This window comes from Littorina saxatilis, linkage group LG4 (assembly GCF_037325665.1).
Source record: "Littorina saxatilis isolate snail1 linkage group LG4, US_GU_Lsax_2.0, whole genome shotgun sequence".
Taxonomy (NCBI): Eukaryota; Metazoa; Mollusca; class Gastropoda; order Littorinimorpha; family Littorinidae; genus Littorina; species Littorina saxatilis.
This window is the reverse complement of record NC_090248.1, coordinates 27,503,169-27,528,168: the sequence shown is the minus strand read 5'-3', so window position 1 is coordinate 27,528,168 and position 25,000 is coordinate 27,503,169. Positions and strand designations below refer to the sequence as shown.

General features: G+C 42.0%; 1 protein-coding gene across 4 annotated transcripts in view; it reads left to right on the top strand.

Moving 5' to 3' along the window:
• Positions 1-4,007: 4,007 nt before the first annotated feature.
• The window catches only part of LOC138964374 (uncharacterized), a 33,124-nt gene continuing 12,131 nt past the window's right edge, over positions 4,008-25,000 (top strand). Inside the window, exons 1-7 of one of the 4 annotated variants that reach the window (XM_070336317.1) lie at positions 4,008-4,058; positions 16,362-16,463; positions 17,550-17,594; positions 21,834-21,893; positions 22,338-22,545; positions 23,197-23,324; positions 24,221-24,292. In XM_070336317.1, coding sequence (XP_070192418.1) covers positions 16,403-16,463; positions 17,550-17,594; positions 21,834-21,893; positions 22,338-22,545; positions 23,197-23,324; positions 24,221-24,292 — 574 coding nt within the window. In that variant the 5' untranslated portion in view covers positions 4,008-4,058; positions 16,362-16,402. Of the gene's footprint in view, positions 4,059-4,270; positions 4,397-16,361; positions 16,464-17,549; positions 17,595-21,833; positions 21,894-22,337; positions 22,546-23,196; positions 23,325-24,220; positions 24,293-25,000 lie in introns of those variants that run through there. The other 3 variants (XM_070336315.1, XM_070336318.1, XM_070336316.1) reach the window with 3 other exon arrangements.

Sequence of the window (25,000 nt, the reverse complement as noted above, 5' to 3'; positions counted from 1 at the left end):
ACACACACACACACACACACACACACACACTCACACACACAGACACTCAGACACACACACACACTAAGACACAGATACACACACACACACACATACACACACTCACACACACGCACACACACACACACACACACACACACACACACACACACACACACACACACACACACACATACACACATAATAGTTATTGGGACATGAAAGTTTTCAGAAGTACTGACAAGATGAGAGACTTTGTCCCACCCTTTCCTACGCCGCAAATTGTATGTTTCTACACGTGTGAATCTTTGGTGATGAATGTTAGTGGGGCTCCTATGTTGCAAAATCATTCAAATCATGCAACAAACACCAAATTTAGCAAATATGAAGAGTTTTATGTGCTTAACAAAACCTGATACAGAGCCATCGCGAAAAATAAAAAAATGGGTAGTTTTTAAACAATTTTTCAAAATGGCCGCCAGTGTAAACGGTTGGGTATGTTAGGCATATTTCACTTCATGTGATTAACAGTAAATTTGGCGTAAATGGACATTTGCTTTTGCTTAACAAAACCTGATACAGAGCCACCGTGAAAAAATTAAGGAATCAGTAGTTTTTTTACAATTTTCAAAATGGCCGCCAATAAAAGGGTATTTAGGCATTTTTGATGCTACAAGACATTCTCTTGCAATAGAAACTAACACAAAAACATTTTTAAACAAAACAATACATGTATTGTTGGTGCAGAGAATGATTGGACGGTGTGGGTGGCAGGGTTGAAGAATTTGTGGATTACCTAAACTGTGCAAAAATAAATATATTGCACCAATTTTCATACCAAAACGAAAACATTCATTCCTGTGCTGTTATATTCAATGTATGCTATTGAGGGCACTCAACTTGGCTAACTGGAACACTTTTAAGATAAAAGGTGGCCTTTACATGGGTTATTTGACCGCCGCCCAAATAAGGGTACCCCCAAAATAAAACTGATAAAAATGTAATGTATCAACTCAAAAGTCGACTAAAATTCATAATCGCTGTATTTCGAAAACGTTGTTTGTTCTCATGTGTTTACACAACTAGCACATTCCGGCAAGTGTCTATACTCAAAAGAAACTTTGGCAGTACTTGAAACAACCATCTGTCATATATACATGCGAAGTCAAAAATATGTGGGATGTAAGTCAACAAACCTGTGGCAGTTTTTAAAATATTATTTCGTGAAGATTTGAAAGTGTACTCAAACGGTTGAACTACGCCTCGTGTGTAGACACACATTCCTGAAAGTTGCAACGCAACCCACTTGGTCATTGCTAAAATACATGGATTTTAGTTGATTTGTGTATCCCTCAAATTTGACACATAAACATCTCATCCGTGAGATCGACACATACATCAGTAGCTACAATGGCACAACACCAGAAATATGCAAGATGGCGAAATAAAACAACCTGTTCTGGATGGATAATCAAGTTGACTTTCTCTTCGTATACAACAGTGACCCAGTTGTGCCTCAGGAATTGTCGTCGGCTTTTTAAAAGGTACCCGAAGTTTTTGTCACATCTCTTTGTCACGTCAAGGGTATCCTTATTTTGACGGCGTAAATGATGATGTTAAAAAAAAAATGTGCCAGATAGCGAAGATGCGAGCCTTTAATGGCATAGACAGTTTGAATAAAATGACACAGGAATAAATGTTTGAGTTGGGGTATGAAAATGGGTGGAATAATATTTTTGCACAGTTTAGATGCTGACAGTTTTCACAGGCATGCAAGCACATTTGCAGAGAGCTGTGCTCTGCAGTCCTTCTTAGCAGCATTTGCAGCGTTTTGTTGTACAGCTCTTCTTGCAGGCACACCTCATGAGTTCTCGGCACACGCTGGATACCTCTTGAAAGCTCGTCCAGAATGACTCCCACTTTCCAGCCTTGAACTGCCAGCCCACAGAGTTTGGAAGTCTAATAGGTAGATGGCTCTTCTCAATCTCATGTCCTGCAGCAGCACCTCACTTGTAAGGGGATTATGGTCAATTTGGCAGCTCTTTTTACTGAAGAGGTACCGTCTAGCACTGTTTACACCAAGTACGTTGCTGGTTTTGTCCTACAAATGTACACCAAAAAACTCTTGTGCTGCCCTGTCAGTGGTACTCAGCTTACAAAGAGGAGCAGACAACCTGAAGAAAGTTTGAGTGACGTCTTCAAATGCTTGCCATACTTCCCAAGCCTTCTGATTATTGAAGGACGACATAGTGTCACAGCCTGTAAGGCTATGCAAAATGGGCAGACAGGGTGACTTCTCTTGGCCAATGGCTTTGGCAATGTGGCGATACACTTCACGAGCAGAAAAACCGCAACACAGCTGGAATGAGAAGCAGACTGTCTGGCCTCCTCTACATCAATGGTGCAGGAAATCAGCCTGGGGTACCCTTCACACAAAAGATGAAAAGTGAAATTTTTATTTGAATGTATTTGAATAATGTTTACTATCTCAGAGAGTCGGTCAAAGGCGGGTTAGCAAGTCTTCACACAACAGACCAAAATGAAAGAAAATTTTATTTCATGAATTCGTATAATTCTTACTGTTTCAGGTTAAAAAAAACAAACAAACACAGTTTCCAGTGACCCAACTGATTCTGGAATCTTTCTGACCGCTACATTTATTCGCTTCAAACAGTCGCTAACAGAATGTTGACCATAGTGAGGGTACGTACGTTAAACCCATCAAATTCACAGAGGTCGCTTACAAATGATGTGCAAACATGTTCCAATTAATACAAATAAAAAAATCTTACTGTTAAGAGGTATTTGGTAACAAACCTTGATACAGTAGTACTAGTGAAATCAGCTCCCTTCTGTGGCACCGGAATAAATGCAGAACGCTTCTTCCCAGGAACCGGCATGTGGTGTAACTCTTGTATATATCCTGTAAAAATAAAATTCACACCAATGCACGGTCAACTTAGAATAAGCAAAAGGATGAGAAACAAGCAACAAACCAAAATTGTAAAACTCAAAGAGCGGTACCTCTTCATTTTTCAAAACCACTTATCTCATTTGATTAGCATACACTGTATGCTTTTGTCTGTTACCTACCGTCTTTGAAAGTTTGATCATAACACTGTAAAGACATGGGGAGTGGAGTGTTTTTATCTCCAGCTGGTCATCCTACTATCTGGCCTACCCTCACTCAGTTTTTGACTCTACCCCTCCCCACCTCAGCCGTTTAGAGACTTATGGAAGTCCTTAACGTAGGCAGGACTAATCATTTATCATACCATGAACAATCTCTTTCTCCTCGCCTTTTATTCAAAGTTCGTTTAATCTGTTTAAAATCACCAGCGTGGCGATCATGATTTCCTTACTTGTAATCAACAGATAGATCTAGATCTATCAGCACCACAATCCAGCTAATGAGCTATTGCAAAATTAAACAAAGTCTCTGCATTTCAGCGCTTCACCCGATGAATAACAGACCCCAGGGGAGAATTAAACAGTAAAATGATGTGACATTGGTGAATGGATGCGTATTCTTGAAAACTTACCTTCAGAAACGTTGTTTTCGCTCAAATCAAAACACGCAATGTTGCGGAGGCCGCCATCTTGAATTTTCATGCTGCGGATATATAAAATTCTAAAAACGATCAAATTAAATACCAGAACACAAAAATACCCATAAGAGTATTTATGTCATGCATGTGTTATCAGCAGACAACTTCTGGTGCATGGTAAACCATTGAAATTTACATTTGCTGAGTTAGGAATATTTACTGCTGAGCGCTTTTGGTACGAATTTCGTCTGCTGTAAATGCAGCCTTTTATTCCCTATCAAAAACAAAAAAACCGATTTCTGAAGTGGCTCTGTATCTGAAATCCCTTAAATAATTATAAGGAACAATATCACAAAGTATGATGTTTGTTGCAAGATGTGAATGATTTATGAGTGCGTCTGCAACATACGAGCCCCACTATGTGGCACAAACCGGATATGACTTACATACCCGAGAGAAAGTATATATATAAACCGTATCATATACATCAAATGCGTACAGACGTGCACGTGGCTGATTAATCACAAACAGGTATTTACGGGCTGGTGATTTGTTATATGTTTATCTTTTTCATTAGACACTTGGGCAAACGATAACATCTGCGAAATATGTTTTGTGTGACTTGTTACTTATTAATTATTTCTCACATTGGACAGTTGGGCAAGCAATGGGGTCCATGACATTTTTGACACCAGTTAATTGAAACCAAATTTCAGCTGTCACATTTTGCATATTCAATTCAAAAAGGTTGTACGTTATGGCTATAAAACAAATATTGCTACAACATGAATATTGTCATGACCTTTATGTTGAACTCCGACACCGATAGACTGCTAACGTTCCGAAATTAAAAGTCAAAAACAAGAAAGGTAAGTGTTTAAACGTTTAACTATTGATAAAGGGTGACATTTACTAAAGAGGTATTTTTTCTTCCTGCAATTGCGTCTTCAAAAAAAAAAAAAAAAAGCCCGTTTGTGTCATTTTCTAAAACATATTTCGTTGCGTCCATAAATAATCGTCTTTTAAAATCCCGCTCCTTCTAGTGTAAACAGTTCGGCTATGCTAACTTGGTTTTTTCTGTCCTCAGAACCAGTGTTATATGTGGTTATAATAGTTCGGCTCACCATCTCAGATCTAGTTAGGCTTTTGCATGGAATAAGCCCATTGCTCCACTTGCTCACATACCAAAAGTTAACACACTGACTACTTGTTGTGGTGAGTTGAATTTTGTTTAATGAATTGATGTGGTTTTTTTTAAATCCACGAGTGTCATTTACGATATGTTTTTACCGCTGTGCGCAAAGAACACCCAAGCCGTTCATTTTTACATTTAGTCAAGTTTTGACTAAATGTTTTAACGTAGAGGGGGGAATCGAGACGAGGGTCGTGGTGTATGTGCGTGCGTGTGTGTGTGTGTGTGTGTCTGTCTGTGTGTGTGTGTAGAGCGATTCAGACTAAACTACTGGACCGATCTTTATGAAATTTGACATGAGAGTTCCTGGGTATGAAATCCCCATACATTTTTTTTCATTTTTTTGATAAATGTCTTTGATGACGTCATATCCGGCTTTTCGTGAAAGTTGAGGCGGCATTGTCACGCCCTCATTTTTCAACCAAATTGGTTGAAATTTTGGTCAAGTAATCTTCGACAAAGCCCGGACTTCGGTATTGCATTTCAGCTGGGTGGCTTAAAAATTACTTAATGACTTTGGTCATTAAAAATCTGAAAATTGTAAAAAAAATATGTTTTTTATAAAACGATCCAAATTTACATTCATCTTATGCTCCATCCTTTGCTGATTCCAAAAACATATAAATATGTTATATTTGGATTAAAAACAAGCTCTGAAAATTAAATATATAAAAATTAATATGAAAATTAAATTTTCGAAATCAATTTAAAAACACTTTCATCTTATTCCTTGTCGGTTCCTGATTCCAAAAACATATAGATATGATATGTTTGGATTAAAAACACGCTCAGAAAGTTAAAACGAAGAGAGGTACAGAAAAGCGTGCTATCCTTCTCAGCGCAAGTACTACCCCGCTCTTCTTGTCAATTTCACTGTCTTTGCCGTGAGCGGTGGACTGACGATGCTACGAGTATACGGTCTTGCTGCGTTGCATTGCGTTCAGTTTCATTCTGTGAGTTCGACAGATGATACTGATGTAAATGCTTTGTTTCAAATGTTTTTATTACTGTATGCGGATGATACTGTGATCTGCTCAGAGTCTGAAAAAAACCTGCAAGAATGTTTAAACAAAATGCACGAATACTGTTTAAAATGGCGTCTAGATATTAATGTAAACAAAACGAAAGTTATAGTTTTTTCCAGAGGTAAAATTAGAAATAAACCACTGTTTACGTACAATGGCAATTTAATCGAAGTAGTGTTTGATGTAATGTACTTGGGCCTTAAGATTAATTATAATAATACATTTTCAGTCGCACAGAAGAATCTATATGATCGTGCCTCAAGGGCAATGTTTGTTCTTTTGCGCACTTGTAGACAATTGTCACTGCCTGTGGACATACAAGTTGACCTGTTCGATAAAATGATTGCTCCAATTTTATTGTATAGATGTGAAGTATGGGGTTGTGGTTCCTGTGAACTTGCTACTAAACTTCAATTGCGTTTTTATAAAATTGTTTTCAAACTAAAAAAATTAACTCCAAATGCTATGATATTTGGAGAACTTGGAAGATATCCACTAGATGTTAATATGAAATGTAGAATGCTTTGCTATTGGTATAAACTGATTAATCCTATTCATAAAAATAAATTTTCAAGTATTGTGTATTGCTTTACTTATAAATTGTATATCAACAAGATGATTGAATCCAAGTACTTATGTTTCATTGAAAAAACCTTAAATGAAATTGGTCTCTCTGGCCTTTGGACTTCTCAAGAAAATATTCAATACTCAAGCACATGGTTTAAAAAGAAAGTAAAAAGAAGCTTATATGACCAGTATATCCATAAATGGTTTACAGAAATTGGAACAAAAAATATGTTTTGGAATTATCGAATGTTCAAAGATATTTTTGCATGTGAAGACTACGTCACAACCCTGCCATATCAGCAATGTGTTTCAATGATGAAGTTTAGAACATTAAACAACAATTTGCCTGTACAGAAAGAACGTTATCTTAACATCCCGAGGTCAGAAAGAACTTGCACCAAATGTGTATCGCATGACATAGGTGATGAATTCCATTATTTATTTGTCTGTGATTTTTTCAAAGAAGAAAGAGCTGAGTTGTTACCACCTTACTATTGGAAAAAACCTAATGCACCTAAATTTAAAAAGTTGTTTGCTACTAAGAAAAAGAAATTGCTAAAGAATATTTTGGACTTTATTAATAGAATTTGTAACAGTTTTTCATAATTTTTTTTTAATTTTTTTTTAATAAATTTATTTATTATATTAGCATATATCATGATTGTATTGATTGTATTTGTTGTTCAAAATGCCTCCATGGGTTATATGGACTAATAAACTTGAACTTGAACTTGAACTTGACAGCTACTTGACTAAATGTTGTATTTTCGCCTTACGCGACTTGTTACATTTAGTCAAGTTTTGACTAAATGTTTTAACATAGAGGGGGAATCGAGACGAGGGTCGTGGTGTATGTGTGTGTGTGTGTGTGTGTGTGTGTGTGTGTGTGTGTGTGTGTGTGTGTGTGTGTGTGTGTGCGTGTGCGTGTGTGTGTGTGTGTGTGTGTGTGTGCGTGCGTGTGTGTGTGTAGAGCGATTCAGACTAAACTACTGGACCGATCTTTATGACATTTTACATGAGAGTTTCTGGGAATAATATCCCTGGATATTTTTTCTTTTTTTCGATAAATGTCTTTGATGACGTCATATCCGGCTTTTTGTAAAAGTTGAGGCGGCACTGTCTGTCACGATCGGGTGACAGAGACCAAGAAAGCGTCACTCAGTGGAGTGCCTGTTCTGGGTCAATGTATGATAGAAAGCGCCTGTGCGTGATATTGGACACAGCAGAGTTTTTGCTGACAGTGCTCCCGAGCACGGATGTTTTGAAACGCACGAGCTTCACAGTGCAGGTTTCTGCTGTCATAGGGCTGACGGTTTTTTTCGCTGACAGCGCGCACGGGATTTTCAGGGATTGAGTTTCTCGTGTCTTTTTCCTGCTTGGGGAGGCAAAACTGTGTATAGCTGGACTGGTTTGGTGACAAGGTCAGTCACGTGTATTTGGCTAGGTGGTCTGTCAGAGACTCAAGGACGACACACTTGACACCCAGCGGCAGAAGGGGAAGGACCTAACACACAGTTACTAGAGTATGATGGTTTTTCACCGAGTATCATATTCGGCACTCTAGGGGAACTTCCACAAGTTATTCCTTTCCTCTGCCACGTATTTTGCTGAGGACAAGTCGTCACATTTCCTTCGTCGGCGATGGCTTTCGCATAAGGATTCGACAAGGGGTTCTGGACGTTTTGGGTCACTGTTGACGAACAGAGACTGTTCCAGGGAGGAGGCGGACTTTGCTTCCATTGAGAGTTACAATCATAGGCTTTTGAGGTAATAAATCATTATTTAACGCTGTTGATGAGTCTGTGTTGTGGAATGAAATACTCTCTGTTGTTCTTTCCAGGTTAGCGCATAATTTACTCTCTGTGACGCTAAAATACTAATCTGTATATGGTTTTTGCAGATAGGGAGAGAAGGACGGAAAATGGCTGTTTTGTTGTTGTAAAAAGTCAGTTTTGTGCAGGCCCACGTGCTCGATGAGATATTTAAAGATGACATGTTTTAAGGTGGTGGGTGAGGGGTAGCTGACATGTTTAGTGCACCGATGCTTTCTGTTTGCAGCCTTCCTTCGTTCGTTCGTTTCGTTCGTTCGTTACGTTCCCGTAACATCGGCACGGCTGACTCTGGCGGGAACTGTTGAGGCTACGCTAACCAGGAGACCGGCTAACCAGCGGACCGGCTAACCAGCGGACCGGCTAACCAGCGAACCGGCTAACCAGCGGACCGGCTAACCAGCGAACCGACTAACCAGCATACCGGCTAAGCAGCAGCAGCAGAGATAAAGCTAAGTGCACCATGTCGTACGCACCCCGTTGACCACCGTTGTCTTTTCGTATCTATGATTTCATTGGAGTAGTGACAACGTGGGGTGTGTGACACCTGCACGAACTAGAGCTTTTCGAACAGAACATTCTCATTTCGACTGTATTTACACGGGTTCAGCGTGTTACTATAATTTTCTACATAGTACTGGCATTTTGTCAGTGAACACTGGTTTTTTACGTGTTGAGAACGTAAAAGGAACATATTTTGAGTGAAGGCTCGAGGGAGGTGGCGAGTTTATACATAAACAGGCGTCTGAAACTTATACTTTTGTTGACTCTATTTAATTGTATGACTGCGAGAGTGGATCGTGGTGTGGTTAGTTAATTAGTAGTAATTAACCGGTTCATAATCACCTTAAGTGATATATTGAAACGTGACACATGGGGGCCAAGCCGGGATCCACTCTCGCAGTCATACAATTAAATAGAGTCAGGGAAAGGGAGATAATCTCGTCAGTGCTCGACTTATTTTCTGCTTGGTGCTACCCTTTTTTGTATAGTTTTGATCATATACCACACCTTAAGCGATTCACATCTTGCAGGAAATGTAAATTGTAATTTGTGAGTTATTGTATGCGCTAACTGTGATTATCTCCCTTTCCTTTGTTTGTGAATCTTTGTTGTTGTACGTTCAGAGTTTTCCGTTGCAGAGAGCTGAGCGGGGTTAGCGGATTTGTTATTCGTTTTACTCAGTTTTCTCTACATTGTTGTTTCGCATTCTGTAACAGGTTATATTTCTACTGTCTTGTTTTACTTGGATTTTTCTCCATATTTTGACTTTGTTGGAATTTTGGGGGGGAAGGGTCCGAGGACTTCTGTCCTAACCAAGGCTGTGGGAGACACTCTGTTTCACCGCAAAAAGCAGCCGATAAAGTAGGCCACGGCTGTGGGAAACACTTTGTTTCACCGCAAAAAGCAGCCATAAAGTAGGCTACGCGATTTGTTCTACACCGTTTGGATTTTTCTTCTGCATTTTCTGGTTATTGGATTTTTGTATCCATCGCTTTCATCACCGCGTGTTCTAGCTATAGCTGCGTTAGACTTACTTTTGTGATAAAGTTTTTCTAAACTAACCATGGCTACAGGGGGATCTCCTACGAGGAGAATAACTTTCGAGACTCCTGGGAGCGAGCAACCGACTGAGCGAGACGCACGCGTTAGAGCCCGAAGCGTTCTAAAACGCTTAGAAGTAGAACGGAAGGAAGAATTTGAGCGACTGACAAGAAAAGAAGAACGTGACCGACAGGACAAGAAGGACGAACTTGACAGACAAGAAAGGGAACGACAGGCCGAACGACAGGCAGAACGAGACAGACAGGAAAGGAAAGACGAACGTGACAGACAGGACAAGAAGGACGAACTTGACAGACAAGAAAGAGAACGACAGGCCGAACGTGACCGACAGGACAAGAAAGACGAACTTGAGAGACGGGAACGACAGGCCGAACGTGACAGACTAGACCGGAAGGAACAGGCGGATCGCGATCACCAGCTAGAACTAGCTAGGCTACAGGCCGAGAAGGGTACGCTTACTCAGGCTAGCGCGCCGACGTTTGTTGCCGACCGTACGAGACTGCCGACGTTCGACGATGACAAGGACGAGCTCGACGACTTTTTACGCCGGTTTGAGCGCATTGCATCCGACCAGAAGTGGGAAGAGGCCACGTGGGCTAGCCGCCTTAGCACCTGCTTGAAAGGACGCGCATTGCAGCTCTACAACGCTTTGGAGGACGACGAGGCGAGAAACTATCAGGCACTAAAGAAGGCGTTACTCCAGCGCTTCAACCTGACTGCGGAAGCCTACAGACGACGTCTGCGTAACAGCAAGAGACTGAGCGGCGAGCTGAGTCATCAGTTTGTGGCACGCCTTAACCTCTACCTGCGGCGCTGGGTGGAGATGGCCGAAAAGGACTGGACCGTCAACGACCTTGCCGACCTCATTGTCATGGAGCAACTGATGTCCAGCCTGCGACCTGAGGTGGTGACCTTCGTGCAGGAACACCAGCCAAAGACTACTCAGGAGGCAGCCGACTGGATCAGAGTGCACGAGGACGCCCAGGCGATCTCCGGCAAATCTTCAGGCTCACGGCCAGGAAAAACGGGAAATTCGGGTTCTTCAGGACCCAAGGACGGGAAGGACGATCAGGGACACAAGGGATCGAGTTCCAGAACTGACATCCAGTGTTACTACTGCAACAAGCGGGGCCACGTGAAGAAGGACTGCCACAAGAGACAGGCTGACCAGAAGGGCGTTCACTTTGTTGGCTGTGAGGAGCTAAGGGACGTCACGAGCTCATGCACAATTCCACAACTCTGCGTTCCGTGCTCCAGGAAACATTTCCAGCCCCACTGCAACGTCTACGTTAACGGAGTGAAGGGCGAAGGTCTGCGGGACACAGGGGCAGACATGATAGTGGTTCGGGCGAGTCTAGTTCCAGCTATGGCCTACACAGGAGACAGCATCAGGGTGAGAATGGCCGAGGCATCTCACGCTTACGACTTGAACACGGCAGTGATCAAGGTCGTAACCCCGTTGTTCACGGGGACCATTGTGGCCGTCGTCATGGACGATCCTCCATGCGACCTGCTCATTGGAAACCGGGTTCAGTTTGTGGACGGCGTCACCAGGGAGGTTCCCGTTTATCGGTCTCCCGACGTCATTTCAGTGCTCACGCGGGCACAGGCGGAGCGAGAGGACAAACCTCTCAAACCCCTACCTGCTGCACGAGCTGCCCTGGGGAACGTGACCCCCGCGCTTCTCGCGAAGGCTCAGGATTCTGACCCGACCTTAGCTACTCCTCGGGAGCACGCGAAGTCGGGGAAGGTGAAGCTGAGCGGGAAGCATGGGAGGTCAAAGTTCCTCAGGGACAAGAAGTTGCTCTACCGTGAGTTCAGCAACCAAGAAGGTACATTCAAACAGGTTGTCGTGCCTCGCGAGTTTCGCGAGGGTGTCATGGCAACGGCACACGACTCGATTCTGGGAGGTCATCTTGGTACCAAGAAGACCACGGATCGTGTCTGGCGCCACTTTTACTGGCCAGGCATCTGCACGGATGTCCGACGTTTCTGTGCGTCCTGCGATAAGTGCCAGAAGGTGGTTGCCAAAGGAAGGGTGAGGAAGGTCCCCTTGGAGAAGATGCCGCTCATCGACGAACCCTTTCGTCGGGTGGCAGTGGACATCATCGGGCCCATCTTGCCTGCGTCTGAGGACGGAAACAGATACATTTTGACCATGGTGGACTACGCTACTCGATACCCAGAGGCGATCCCTCTGAAATCGATTGAAGCCACGCGAGTAGCTGAGGCTCTGGTTACTATGTGGTCCCGGCTGGGAATTCCATCAGAGGTACTCACCGACAGAGGCACGCAGTTCACGGGAGGAGTGATGGCGGAGGCAGCGCGACTGCTATCACTGGAGCAGCACTTCACCACTCCTTACCATGCTCAGTGCAACGGACTGGTGGAAAGGTTCAATGGCACCTTGAAGACCATGCTGAGGAAACTAGCTCAGGAGAAACCACGCACGTGGGACAGGTACATCCCAGCATTGCTTTTTGCATACCGCGAGGTTCCTCAGGAGAGCTTGGGCTTTTCCCCATTCGAGCTGTTGTACGGCAGACAGGTACGCGGTCCCATGGCTATCCTGCGTCAGGCTTGGACGGATGAAGAAGCTGACGAGGAGGTGCAGACGACAGCGACCTACATAGTAGAACTCAGGAACAGGATTGAAGAGACCTGCAAACTGGCTCAAGAGAACCTGGGAAGAGCAGCACAGCGTTACGCGCGAGGGTTCGACCGCAAGGCACGGCCGCGCAGCTTCAAGATTGGAGAACGGGTGTTGCTACTTCTACCTGTCAAACACAACAAGCTACAACTGCAGTGGCAAGGACCTTTTGAGGTGACAGCGAAAGTGGGCCAGAACGACTACAGGATCATGATGCACGGGAAAGCACGCCTGTACCACGCCAACCTGCTGCGCGCCTACATAGAGAGGACAGCCTACGGGGAGAAGAACAAAGACCAGAAGAACAAAGACAAGAAGACAGAGAAGGTTGCAGTCATCAGGGGTGAAACGAGGGGTTGCTCGTTCTTGAGGACGACCTTTCTGTCTGGAAACAGACCATCAACCTCTGCAATATCTTCAGGTTGCAAGGTTGGCAAACGCCAGACTTATGCGCTGGGCGTTGATTCTCCAACCGTACCAATTCACGGTACGCGTCATTCCGGGCGCCAACAATGTTGGAGCTGACTTTCTCTCTCGGGCTGTAGAGGAGAACATGACTGTGAGCGAAACCGAGGTTTCGTCTTGAAGAGGGGAGGTGTGTCACGATCGGGTGACAGAGACCAAGAAAGCGTCACTCAGTGGAGTGCCTGTTCTGGGTCAATGTATGATAGAAAGCGCCTGTGCGTGATATTGGACACAGCAGAGTTTTTGCTGACAGTGCTCCCGAGCACGGATGTTTTGAAACGCACGAGCTTCACAGTGCAGGTTTCTGCTGTCATAGGGCTGACGGTTTTTTTCGCTGACAGCGCGCACGGGATTTTCAGGGATTGAGTTTCTCGTGTCTTTTTCCTGCTTGGGGAGGCAAAACTGTGTATAGCTGGACTGGTTTGGTGACAAGGTCAGTCACGTGTATTTGGCTAGGTGGTCTGTCAGAGACTCAAGGACGACACACTTGACACCCAGCGGCAGAAGGGGAAGGACCTAACACACAGTTACTAGAGTATGATGGTTTTTCACCGAGTATCATATTCGGCACTCTAGGGGAACTTCCACAAGTTATTCCTTTCCTCTGCCACGTATTTTGCTGAGGACAAGTCGTCACATTTCCTTCGTCGGCGATGGCTTTCGCATAAGGATTCGACAAGGGGTTCTGGACGTTTTGGGTCACTGTTGACGAACAGAGACTGTTCCAGGGAGGAGGCGGACTTTGCTTCCATTGAGAGTTACAATCATAGGCTTTTGAGGTAATAAATCATTATTTAACGCTGTTGATGAGTCTGTGTTGTGGAATGAAATACTCTCTGTTGTTCTTTCCAGGTTAGCGCATAATTTACTCTCTGTGACGCTAAAATACTAATCTGTATATGGTTTTTGCAGATAGGGAGAGAAGGACGGAAAATGGCTGTTTTGTTGTTGTAAAAAGTCAGTTTTGTGCAGGCCCACGTGCTCGATGAGATATTTAAAGATGACATGTTTTAAGGTGGTGGGTGAGGGGTAGCTGACATGTTTAGTGCACCGATGCTTTCTGTTTGCAGCCTTCCTTCGTTCGTTCGTTTCGTTCGTTCGTTACGTTCCCGTAACATCGGCACGGCTGACTCTGGCGGGAACTGTTGAGGCTACGCTAACCAGGAGACCGGCTAACCAGCGGACCGGCTAACCAGCGGACCGGCTAACCAGCGAACCGGCTAACCAGCGGACCGGCTAACCAGCGAACCGACTAACCAGCATACCGGCTAAGCAGCAGCAGCAGAGATAAAGCTAAGTGCACCATGTCGTACGCACCCCGTTGACCACCGTTGTCTTTTCGTATCTATGATTTCATTGGAGTAGTGACAACGTGGGGTGTGTGACACCTGCACGAACTAGAGCTTTTCGAACAGAACATTCTCATTTCGACTGTATTTACACGGGTTCAGCGTGTTACTATAATTTTCTACATAGTACTGGCATTTTGTCAGTGAACACTGGTTTTTTACGTGTTGAGAACGTAAAAGGAACATATTTTGAGTGAAGGCTCGAGGGAGGTGGCGAGTTTATACATAAACAGGCGTCTGAAACTTATACTTTTGTTGACTCTATTTAATTGTATGACTGCGAGAGTGGATCGTGGTGTGGTTAGTTAATTAGTAGTAATTAACCGGTTCATAATCACCTTAAGTGATATATTGAAACGTGACACTGTCACACCCTCATTTTTCAATCAAATTGATTGAAATTTTGGCCAAGCAATCTTCGACGAAGGCCGGACTTCGGTATTGCATTTCAGCTTGGTGGCTTAAAAATTAATGAATGACTTTGGTCATTAAAAATCTGAACATTGTAAAAAAAAAAAATTTTTATAAAACGATCCAAATTTACGTTCATCTTATTCTTCATCATTTTCTGATTCCAAAAACATATAAATATGTTTATATTATTTGGATTAAAAACAAGCTCTGAAAATTAAAAATATAAAAAACATGATCAAAATTAAATTTTCGAAATCAATTCAAAAAAACTTTCATCTTATTCCAGAATGTTTAAAACATTTCTGCAAAAGTTAAAATCATTGCGATGAATAGTTTGGAAATGATCTTGTCATCCGTGAACTAACATGTTTTGATTTAACGCTTTGCTTATGTATCATTTAATAATTTTTGCTAAGGTCAATCTAAGAGAAACAAGTCGCGTAAGGCGAAAATACAATATTTAGTCAAGTAGCTGTCGAACTCACAGAATGAAACTGAACGCAACGCAACGCAGCAAGACCGTATACTCGTAGCATCGTCACTCCACCGCCCGTGGCAAAGGCAGTGCCCGTGGAATTGACAAGAAGAGCGGGGTATTCGTTGCGCTGAGAAGGATAGCACGCTTTTCTGTACCTCTCTTCGTTTTAACTTTCTGAGCGTGTTTTTAATCCAAACATATTATATCTATATGTTTTTGGAATCAGGAACCAACAAGGAATAAGATGAAAGTGTTTTTAAATTGATTTCGAAAAAAAAAAAATTTGATAATAATTTTTATATATTTAATTTTCAGAGCTTGTTTTTAATCCGAATATAACATATTTATATGTTTTTGGAATCAGCAAATGATGGAAAATAAGATAAACGTAAATTTGGATCGTTTTATAAAATTTTTTTTTTTTTTACAATTTTCAGATTTTTAATGACCAAAGTCATTAATTAATTTTTAAGCCACCAAGCTGAAATGCAATACCGAACCCCGGGCTTCGTCGAAAATTACTTGACCAAAATTTCAACCAATTTGGTTGAAAAATGAGGGCGTGACAGTGCCGCCTCAACTTTCACGAAAAGCCGGATATGACGTCATCAAAGACATTTATCAAAAAAATGAAAAAAACGTTCGGGGATTTCATACCCAGGAACTCTCATGTCAAATTTCATAAAGATCGGTCCAGTAGTTTAGTCTGAATCGCTCTACACACACACACAGACACACAGACACACAGACACACAGACACACGCACATACACCACGACCCTCGTTTCGATTCCCCCTCGACGTTAAGATATTTAGTCAAAACTTGACTAAATATAAAAAATGTGGGACCATATACTATTATTCTACGTACATTGAAGCAAATGCACACCAAATTTTAACACAAACAGTTCCGTTTCATGAATGTTGTGGTCAAATGACTTGAGGCGAAAAACGGTGTATTTCATGGTAGCTCCTCCCCCAAAACGTTCAAAGGACATTCGCTGCACTGTATTTTAGAAACACCTGCAATGATTTGCAATGTTCCGAAACAATGCCAAAATATAGTTGAATTTTAATCAGCGAGCGGTTTGCTTCGCCGAGCTTTCCTGTGTCAGGAGTCCGTTCGTCATAATACTTTTTTTAGTTTTCGTAGATACCTATTCGTCAAATAAATGTTTCAGCAGAGTACTTGCGTTTAGCCATTGCTTCAGGTCTTTATTGCTTGTTACAAAGACGTTACACATTGTTGCTGTTTTGGTTTGCAAATCTATCAGTAATTTTATTTTTTTATTTTTTGAAGGAAAAATATTTTGTTGAAGCTGCGGTGAACCCTGAATTTTGATGATGACTGTGGTAATAAAGTTGGTGCTTGTTGCAACGTTCGCTTGCACTAATATGTTCGGTAAGACTTTGTTTTTCGTGACATTGGCTATGTCTATACCTGCCTGTCTGTTTGTGCTTTCTCTCTCTCTCTCTCTGTCTGTCTGTCTCTCTGTCACGTTTCATAGATCAATAGAAGATGATTATGAACGGTCCGTTACTACTAACTAACTAACCACACCACGATCCACTCTCGCAGTCATACAAAAAATAGAATCAACAACAAATATGAATTTCAGACGCCTGTCTCTATCTGTCTCTCTCTGTTTCTCTCTCTCTCTCTCAGTCTCTCTCTCTCTCTCTCTCTCTCTCTCTCTCTCTCTCTCTCTCTCTCTCTGTCTCTCCCCCTGCTCTCTTTCACTCTCTCTCTCTCTTTCTCTCTCTCTCACTCTCTTTCTCTCTCTCACTGTCTCTCTTACAGAATCTCTCTCTCTATCTCTCTCTCTCTCTCTCTCCCCCCTCTATCTCTCTCTCTCTCTCTCTCTCTCCCCCCCCCCCCCCCGCTCTCTTTCACTCTCTCTCTCTCTCTCACCCTCTCTCTATCTCTCACTGTCTCTCTCTTACTGAATCTCTCTCTCTATCTCTCTCTCTCTCTCTCTCTCTCTCTCTCTCTCTCTCTCTCTCTCTCTCTGTCGTACGCGCTTTACCTCTGCGGTGTTTAATCTGTAAGGTTAATCTGAAAACAAATGAAAATAATAGATTATTGAAAGTGTTTATTAAACATTAATTTGTTTAACAGTTTATTATTTATTATTTTTGTATGTCAAGATAATGTACATGTCAAAGTATTTATATTATCATACGCCTGATAATGATTTAGTTGGCAAACTTTAAAAACAATACAACAAGGTAGGCATTTTTGTTGTTCATGACATTGTATATGGCTGCCTGCCTGTCTGTCTGTCCGTCTGTCTGGCTGTCGAATCAAGCAACTAACCAGTCAACTAACTTACTGACTTAACCACCTATCACCACTACCCCCCCCCCCCCCCGTCACACACACACACACACACACACACACACACACACACACACACACACACCACACCACCACCACCACCAACAACAACAACAACTGCTGTTATATCTGCGTGTTTTCTGTGTTCAGGTCTACTGAGTGCCCAGCAGTCGACCACAAAAGATCCGGGGACAGGTAAGATCGTCCTAGTATTGTTTTCCTTTTGATTGACTGAATCAGAGAAGAAAGCAAGAAAGAACAAGTCGTGTGAAGCGACATAAAAACATGTAGTCAAGACCAACACCACAAACCAATCATCGCCGAGACTACATTCAGTTAGTCTCGGTTAAAGGTACTGAACTTGTCAAATCCAGGTGCACAGAGCCCCTGGGGCTTTTAGTCATACCTCAGGCAGCTATCCGTTAGAAGAACTACCAAGTTTCATTGACTTGCACCCAAAGAGTCAAGAACTGCAATTTTTTTACGAATTAATTTCGTACTCGGACCCGGCTGGTCTTGACCTATTTTTGGATCTAAATTTAGATCAGGTAGATCACCACATCATGCACAAAAAGACACGTCACAAGCAAACTATGTCAGACGTCATCATGAGTTTGTGTAAAACAAAATGGAGGCCGGAATCACTCAGTTGAAACGAACTCCGACCAAACACCACGTAATAACTAGGTTAATGTATGCACTCGCGTGAACAAGAAACTGTCGAGCTTCACAGATGTCGTCGTTGGGTAGTTTTGGGTTTGTTTTACTACCATAGGCGGATTTTTGAACTGTAAATGCACTCAGCTGCAACAAAAACGCAAAACGAAGGCTGTGAGCTGCACTGTGCCTTTAACCATACCGAAGACGAAGACGGGTCACGCTCGCCGCCGCGAAGCACGCGTCCGTATAGAACTTACTGAACCTATTTTCTTTCATTCTGAGCACAATTTTAGAGAAAACATGACATATCTATATATTTTTGAATTCAGGAGAAGATGAGGAATACAATGCAATCAATTTTAAATCTGTTTGCGAAAAATTGATTTAAATGACAACTTTAATGAGCAAATTTATTAATTAATTTTTAAGCCGCCAAGCTGAAATGCAATACCAAAGACCGGGCTTCGTCGAAAATTACTTGACCAAAATGTCAACCAATTTGGTTGAAAAATGAGAGCGTCACAGTGCTGCCTCAACTTTCACAAAAAGCCGGATATGACGTCATCAAAGACATTTATCAAACAAATGAAAAAAATATCTGGGAATATTATACTCAGAAACTCTCATGTCAAGTTTCATGAAGATCGGTCCAGTAGTTTTATCGGAATCACTTTATACACACTCACACACACACACACACACATACACCACTACCCTAATCTCGATTTCCCCTGTGTGTTAAAACATTTAGTCAAAACTTGACTAAATGTAAAAAGAACAGAAACACCCCCACCCCCCATATTTAAAATAAAAAAAAGCAACAACAAAAAAGAAAGGAAGAAGACGGAAGGAAAATAAATGAATTAAATTTGAACATGACAGACAGAAAACCAGACGGACAGACGTCCAGAGAGACTGACAGAAAGATGGAAACACAGACAGTCACAAACATGCATACAACTTACAAGTAGAGTGACAAACATCAGTAAGACAGACAAATACAATTAAGTATACAACTCTCCTGTGTTCACTTTCAAGTGAATAACTATCGTTCTGATATCATTTTAAAGTGAAGCTAAAGAAACCTGGTATCGGCACTGCTGTGCATCTCCTATGATCTCAATGGTATCAATTAGGCACGGGTCATAGAGATCAATTTAGATCTAGATCTATTTCCGGTTGTGTATTCACACGCCAACGTTCGTTCGTCAAGATGGACGGCGATTTTGATTTGATAAGCGACTTTTTCTTAGAAGACTTCAATGAAGAGGACGAAAATGTAATGGCCGCTGCGCCCAAAAAAAGGAGATTCGAGAAAGTGACTGATGACGATGTGAACGCTCTCATCACCGATACAGAAAACGCCAACACCAAAAGAAAAACTGAACATGTGATACGGCTGATTTCAGATTTCATTCTTCAAACCGAAGATGGAAAAGAGTTCGTGTTGTTTTTGTTTTAATTTTTGTCTTTGTCGTTGATCATTGTATACACAAATTACACAAACGTCATCTTGTGAGGGACCAAAAAATATTGAAACTCTCGGATGATTTTTTTGTGTGGTATCAACCTCGACCTACGGTCTCAGTTGATACCACAAAAAAAATCATCCTCGAGTTTCAATATTTTTCGGTCCCTCACTCGATGACGTTGTGTAATCTCTATGTAAACAATCACCGAACGATCATATGAAAGAACGAACATTAACTTTTACTATTCACGACTTTCTGACTTTGACATTGTAGTGGGGTCAAATGGGCGTCGGCATCATTGTCTAATCAGAAATAATCAAATCTTTCCCACTGGCGTGTCCGGTCCGATCTAAATGTGGCACTTTTCAGCACGTGTACGGGAACATGTACGTGTAACGTCATCAAATCTAGTTTTCACGTCATATGTTTGCCAAGATCTGCAGTCTTGGTGGGAGCAAAACAACGTATGATTTGGAACATTGGAGAAAAAAAGTGAGTCACGGGTGACGCAATATGACGTACGCGTACAGTACCCAGGTCCGATCATCTAGAAAACTGTTTGCATGAAAGTAGAAAGAAGAAAAGAACGTGGATTGACAACCGTGAAAGGGATTGCGACCGTGCACTCAGGCACAGTTAAAATATGAGAGAACGACACATACAATACGATAAAAGCCAGTGGCTACCAAAATGAGAACGAAGGAGAGTCAGTGTAAACTGGAAGATATTTTAAACTAAGTTGTACTATACTTTAACCGGAAATCATGATGGAACAAAAAACAAAATGGCAGCCCCCATGAGCTCCGAAAGGTCCATCAAAAAAGTCGTGAATATCACTTGATGCAAAATAGTTCTCATGAGAGCAAGGTGACCCAGATATCTTCCTTCCCATGCAGATCATATCATAATTAACCCCACCACAGATTTGTCTAGGCTTTTACATGGGATTTGTGCAAAATTAACTTAATTTTGTGTCTGACATCTTTGTAAATCTGCAAAACTGATTCAGTTACACAAAATAAATAAATAGATTAACAGATACATAGTAGAGAAAGAAAAAAAAAAAAAAAAAAAAAAAAACAACAACATCGAGGACAGATTTGGTAGCAGACTTATTTGAAGTGCGTCCCACCTGGAACAATTACCTGACTCTTGTCCACTGACTGTCCGAGGTGAGCTTGCTGAAAATGTGTCGTAAATGAGTATTAAAAGAGTAAACACACATATACTGTTCTTGGCTTATTAATAAGAGCGGTGCCAGTATATAATTATCACTGTCTGGTCAGGAAGGAACAAAACAGAAATCTGTTATAAGCTTACTAGTTAATTTACCTGTATAGTTAAACAGGACACGAGGTGCTTTTTCATTTTAAGAGTATCCCACCTTCTTTAGTGTTTCGTATCGTTTCTCGTTATTCTCAAAGGAAAGTTTTACCATTTACCTACCATCTATTTCTCTGTCTGTGTGACGATCTGTTGATCTTTTCAGTTTAAAGGCACAGTCAGCCTCCCGTAAACCATCACAGGCACTGTCAGGCTTTTACACACAGAACAAACGCCCTTTCGTTTAAACACTCACCGCTTGAGAACATCCTAGGTACCCTACGTAGAGAGGGAGCAATTTTCAAAGAATTTATTTTTGCGTGGCCAGCCGGATTGTCTGATCAGACAATCGGACGGCGCGTTTTGGCGCTAGACCTAACTTTTAAAATCTAAACTTAAATAATAAACTGACAGCTTGTTACACAAACTTTCTCAAATCATAAAATAATTCTTTTTTCATCAAGACAAGATCAGTACAACTCGATGTTTTGAAAGTTTAAAAAAAGATAGCCCGGAAGTGTTTCACACAAAACGTGGTTCTCGTAGCAGACGAATGTTCTGTATGTCGCCATGCAGTTTCTTTGAACGTCAACCTCCACCGCTCAGTCCGTGTGACTCGCAGCCGTTTGTTGCGTTTTAGATTCAGAGGTACACAATAACGTGCTATTGCAGATACGTGGAGTCGCATTGAAATCACAAACTGACTACTAAATTGTGAAATAAAGGAAAGTGGATCACACGGGTTCACGATGGCTCAGGGGTTAGATAAACCACGAAAACAGGTGTGTGGTTTACGCGAGCTAATGGCCAATCAAACGAACTGTGTCATTTAATGCTATTAAATGCTATTGCAAGTGTGTTTGATAAGGTTAGAACTGCTTTTTTCATGTGAAGATTTAAATCGTTCTGTAAACCATTTGAGACGGATTGGGGCTTTAATGAAATGAAACATTTAAATCATTGAACATTTTTTTGGCAGAAACTCCTACCCCCATCACCACCGCCGCCACAACAACAACGACAGAGGACCCTGGGACAGGTAAATTAAAAGATAAGTTTCCCCCTCGTATATCTCTAAGGTGACATAATTATATGAACAGTATACTGAAGTAGTACATTCCGTTTTTGTGTGTGCATTTTAAATACCAGAAGTGGGAACGTGGTCTTGGTCTCAATATTGCGTCAAACCAAAAGCTATGTATCGATTCCCAAGCCACGGGGGACCTCTTCAGGGCAATGACGCTGGGGGAAAAAACGTAACGCGGATTCAGTCATTGTTCTTTGAATAATGTAACTAATAGGTTCAAACAAACATTCTCATCCAATACAATGAGTTACACATTTCTTACCTATCCCAGAGACAATTAACAAAATGTCAAACAGCGCTTCCCATGAACCTGGCATTCTTTCTTACAAACACATTGATACATTGTATGTTACTGTTTTACCTACCAGCCCGTTGTCTATCTCATGTTCTCCAAAGGTAAAGTCACCCTGAAACGGTACTGCGATTTTGCTGCGCGGACGGGCACCCCGGAAAGGATCAACTGTCTCATCGACTCCAAAGATCCAGACAGCACTGTGTACTGGTCACTGGTCACTCCCGGTGGTCAGATAGTGGACCTGGGACGTTGCACTGGGATGAGGAACACCTGTCAGTCTCCACTCAGGCCTGACGTCACGCTGTTCAGGTGTGTGTCAGAGTTGAGTGTGTCAAAGTGTGTGTCTGATGGAGGGGGAGTGTATACATGCATTATGAGTTCAAGGTTGGGGTGGTATGTGTGTGTTCGTATGTGAGGTGGGGGTGGGGAGGAAGGTGGTGGTCGTGGAGTTGGTGGCGGTGGTGATGGTAGTGGTCGTTTATGTGTGTATGTGTGTGTGTGCGTGCGTGTGTGTGTGTGTGTGTGTGTGTGTGTGTGTGTGTGTGCGCGCGCGCGCTGTGTGTGAGTGTGTGCACTGTGTGTGTGTGTGTGTGTGTGTGTGTGCGCGCTGTGTGTGAGTGTGTGCACTGTGTGTGTGTGTGTGTGTGTGTGTGTGTGTGTGTGCGCGCTGTGTGTGAGTGTGTGCACTGTGTGTGTGTGTGTGTGTGTGTGTGTGTGTGTGTGTGCGCTGTGTGTGAGTGTGTGCACTGTGTGTGTGTGTGTGTGTTTGTGTCTGTCTGTCTGATTGTCTGTCTCTCTGTGTATGTGTGTGTTTCTGTTAGTGAGTACGCTGAATGTTCGTGCCGAGTTGCATATGCAGTGCGTATCTTGTGAAGCAATATACCTATGGCCATAAAAACAAACTAACAACAACAACACATTTTTAAAAATCAACATTTTCAAATATTTTCACTTCAACAGATGGTACTCTTGGAGCATTATAACCTTCCACAACTACACAGGAAACAGAGCAGGGAGTCAGCTGGTGTGCACCGCCACGCATTTTGGACGCAACAACTCCGACTCTTGCTCTCCCGTCTTTCAGGACGGTGAGTTCTCATCATTGAGCGAGTGAATGAGTTAGGGAGGGAGGGGGGTAGGTAGGGAGGATGGGAGTGAGTGAATGAGGGAGTAAGTGAGTGAGGGAGGGAGTGATTGAGTTAATGAGTGAATGAGGGAGTGAGTGAGTGAGTGAGTGAGTGAGTGAGTGAGCGATTGAGTGAGTGAGTGAGTGAGGAAGTGATTGAGTGAATGAGTGAATGAGTGAATGAGTGAGTGAGTTATTGAGTGAGTGAGTGAATGAATGAGTGAGTGAGTGAGTGAGTGAATGTGTGAGTGAGTGAGTGATGGAGTGATTGAGTGAGTGAGTGAGCGATTGAGTGAGTGGGTGAGTGAGGGGGAAATGATTGAGTAAGGGAGTGAGTGAGTGACTGAATGCATGAGTGAGTGAGTAATTGAGTACGTGAGTAAGTAAGTGAGTGAGGGAGTGAGTGAATGAGTGAGTGAGTGAGTGAGTGAGTTAGTGAGTAAGTGAGTGAGTTAGTGAGTTAGTGAGTAAGTGAGTGAGTGAGTGAGTGAGTGAGTTAGTGAGTTAGTGAGTGAGTGAGTGAGCGAGTGAGCGAGTGAGTTAGTGAGTGAGCGAGTGAGCGAGGGATCGAGGGATCGAGGGATCGAGTGAGTGAGTGGGTGAGTGGGTGAGTGAGTGATAAAGAGTGATTGAGTGAGTGACTAAGTATGTTGATTGAAGGAGGGAGGAGTGTACGTGTCCGTGTAGGAGTGCCTTAGTTTGTCTGTCTGTCTGTCTGCCTGTCTATTATTCTCTCTGCCTGCCTGATTTCTCTCCTGTTTGTTGATTTATTCTTTCACACACCTCTTTTACCGTCTGTCTGTCTCATTTTCCTATTTATAAAGAGGAATGTTAAAATAAATGGTATTTCTTTGGCAGCGATTCCTACCACCACCACAACCACCACAACCACCACCACCGTCGTCACAACAACAGAAGATCTTGGGACAGGTAAATTAATTAAAGAAAACGACATGGTCTTGGTCTCAATATTGTAATTGACCCAGTTAACAAAAATAAATTTTCAAGTGTTGCTTACAGATTTACCTATAGACTATATTCGCAAAAGATGTTTACTTCTGACTATCTGTCATGCATAGAAAAAACGTTAAGTGATATAGGTCTTTCTGGGTTTTGGATACAACAAGAATTTGTTTCTCAATATACATCTACTTGGTTTAAAGAAAAAGTAAAGCGGTGTTTATATGACCAGTATATTCACAATTGGTTCTCAGAAATGGATACAAAAGACATTTTTTGTAATTATAGAATGTTTAAAGATAGTTTTGTGTGTGAAGACTACATTAAATCCTTGTCGTTCCAAAAAGTCGTTACACTCATGAAATTTAGAACTACAAATAACAACCTGCCAGTACAGAAAGAAAGATACCTTAATATACCTAGAGCGAATCGCATTTGCAGAAAATGTACATCAGAAGATATAGGAGATGAGTATCATTATTTGTTTGTTTGTGACTTTTTCAATGAAAAAAGAGCAGAACTTATTCCACCATTCTACTGGAAAAAACCAAATTCACTTAAATACAAAAAACTGTTTGTATCAAGAAATAAGAAATTGTTGACGAAACTCTTGGAATTTATACAATTAATTAGTAGCAATTTTTCATAGTGCTGGGATTTGTTAACCGTATTTTCGTT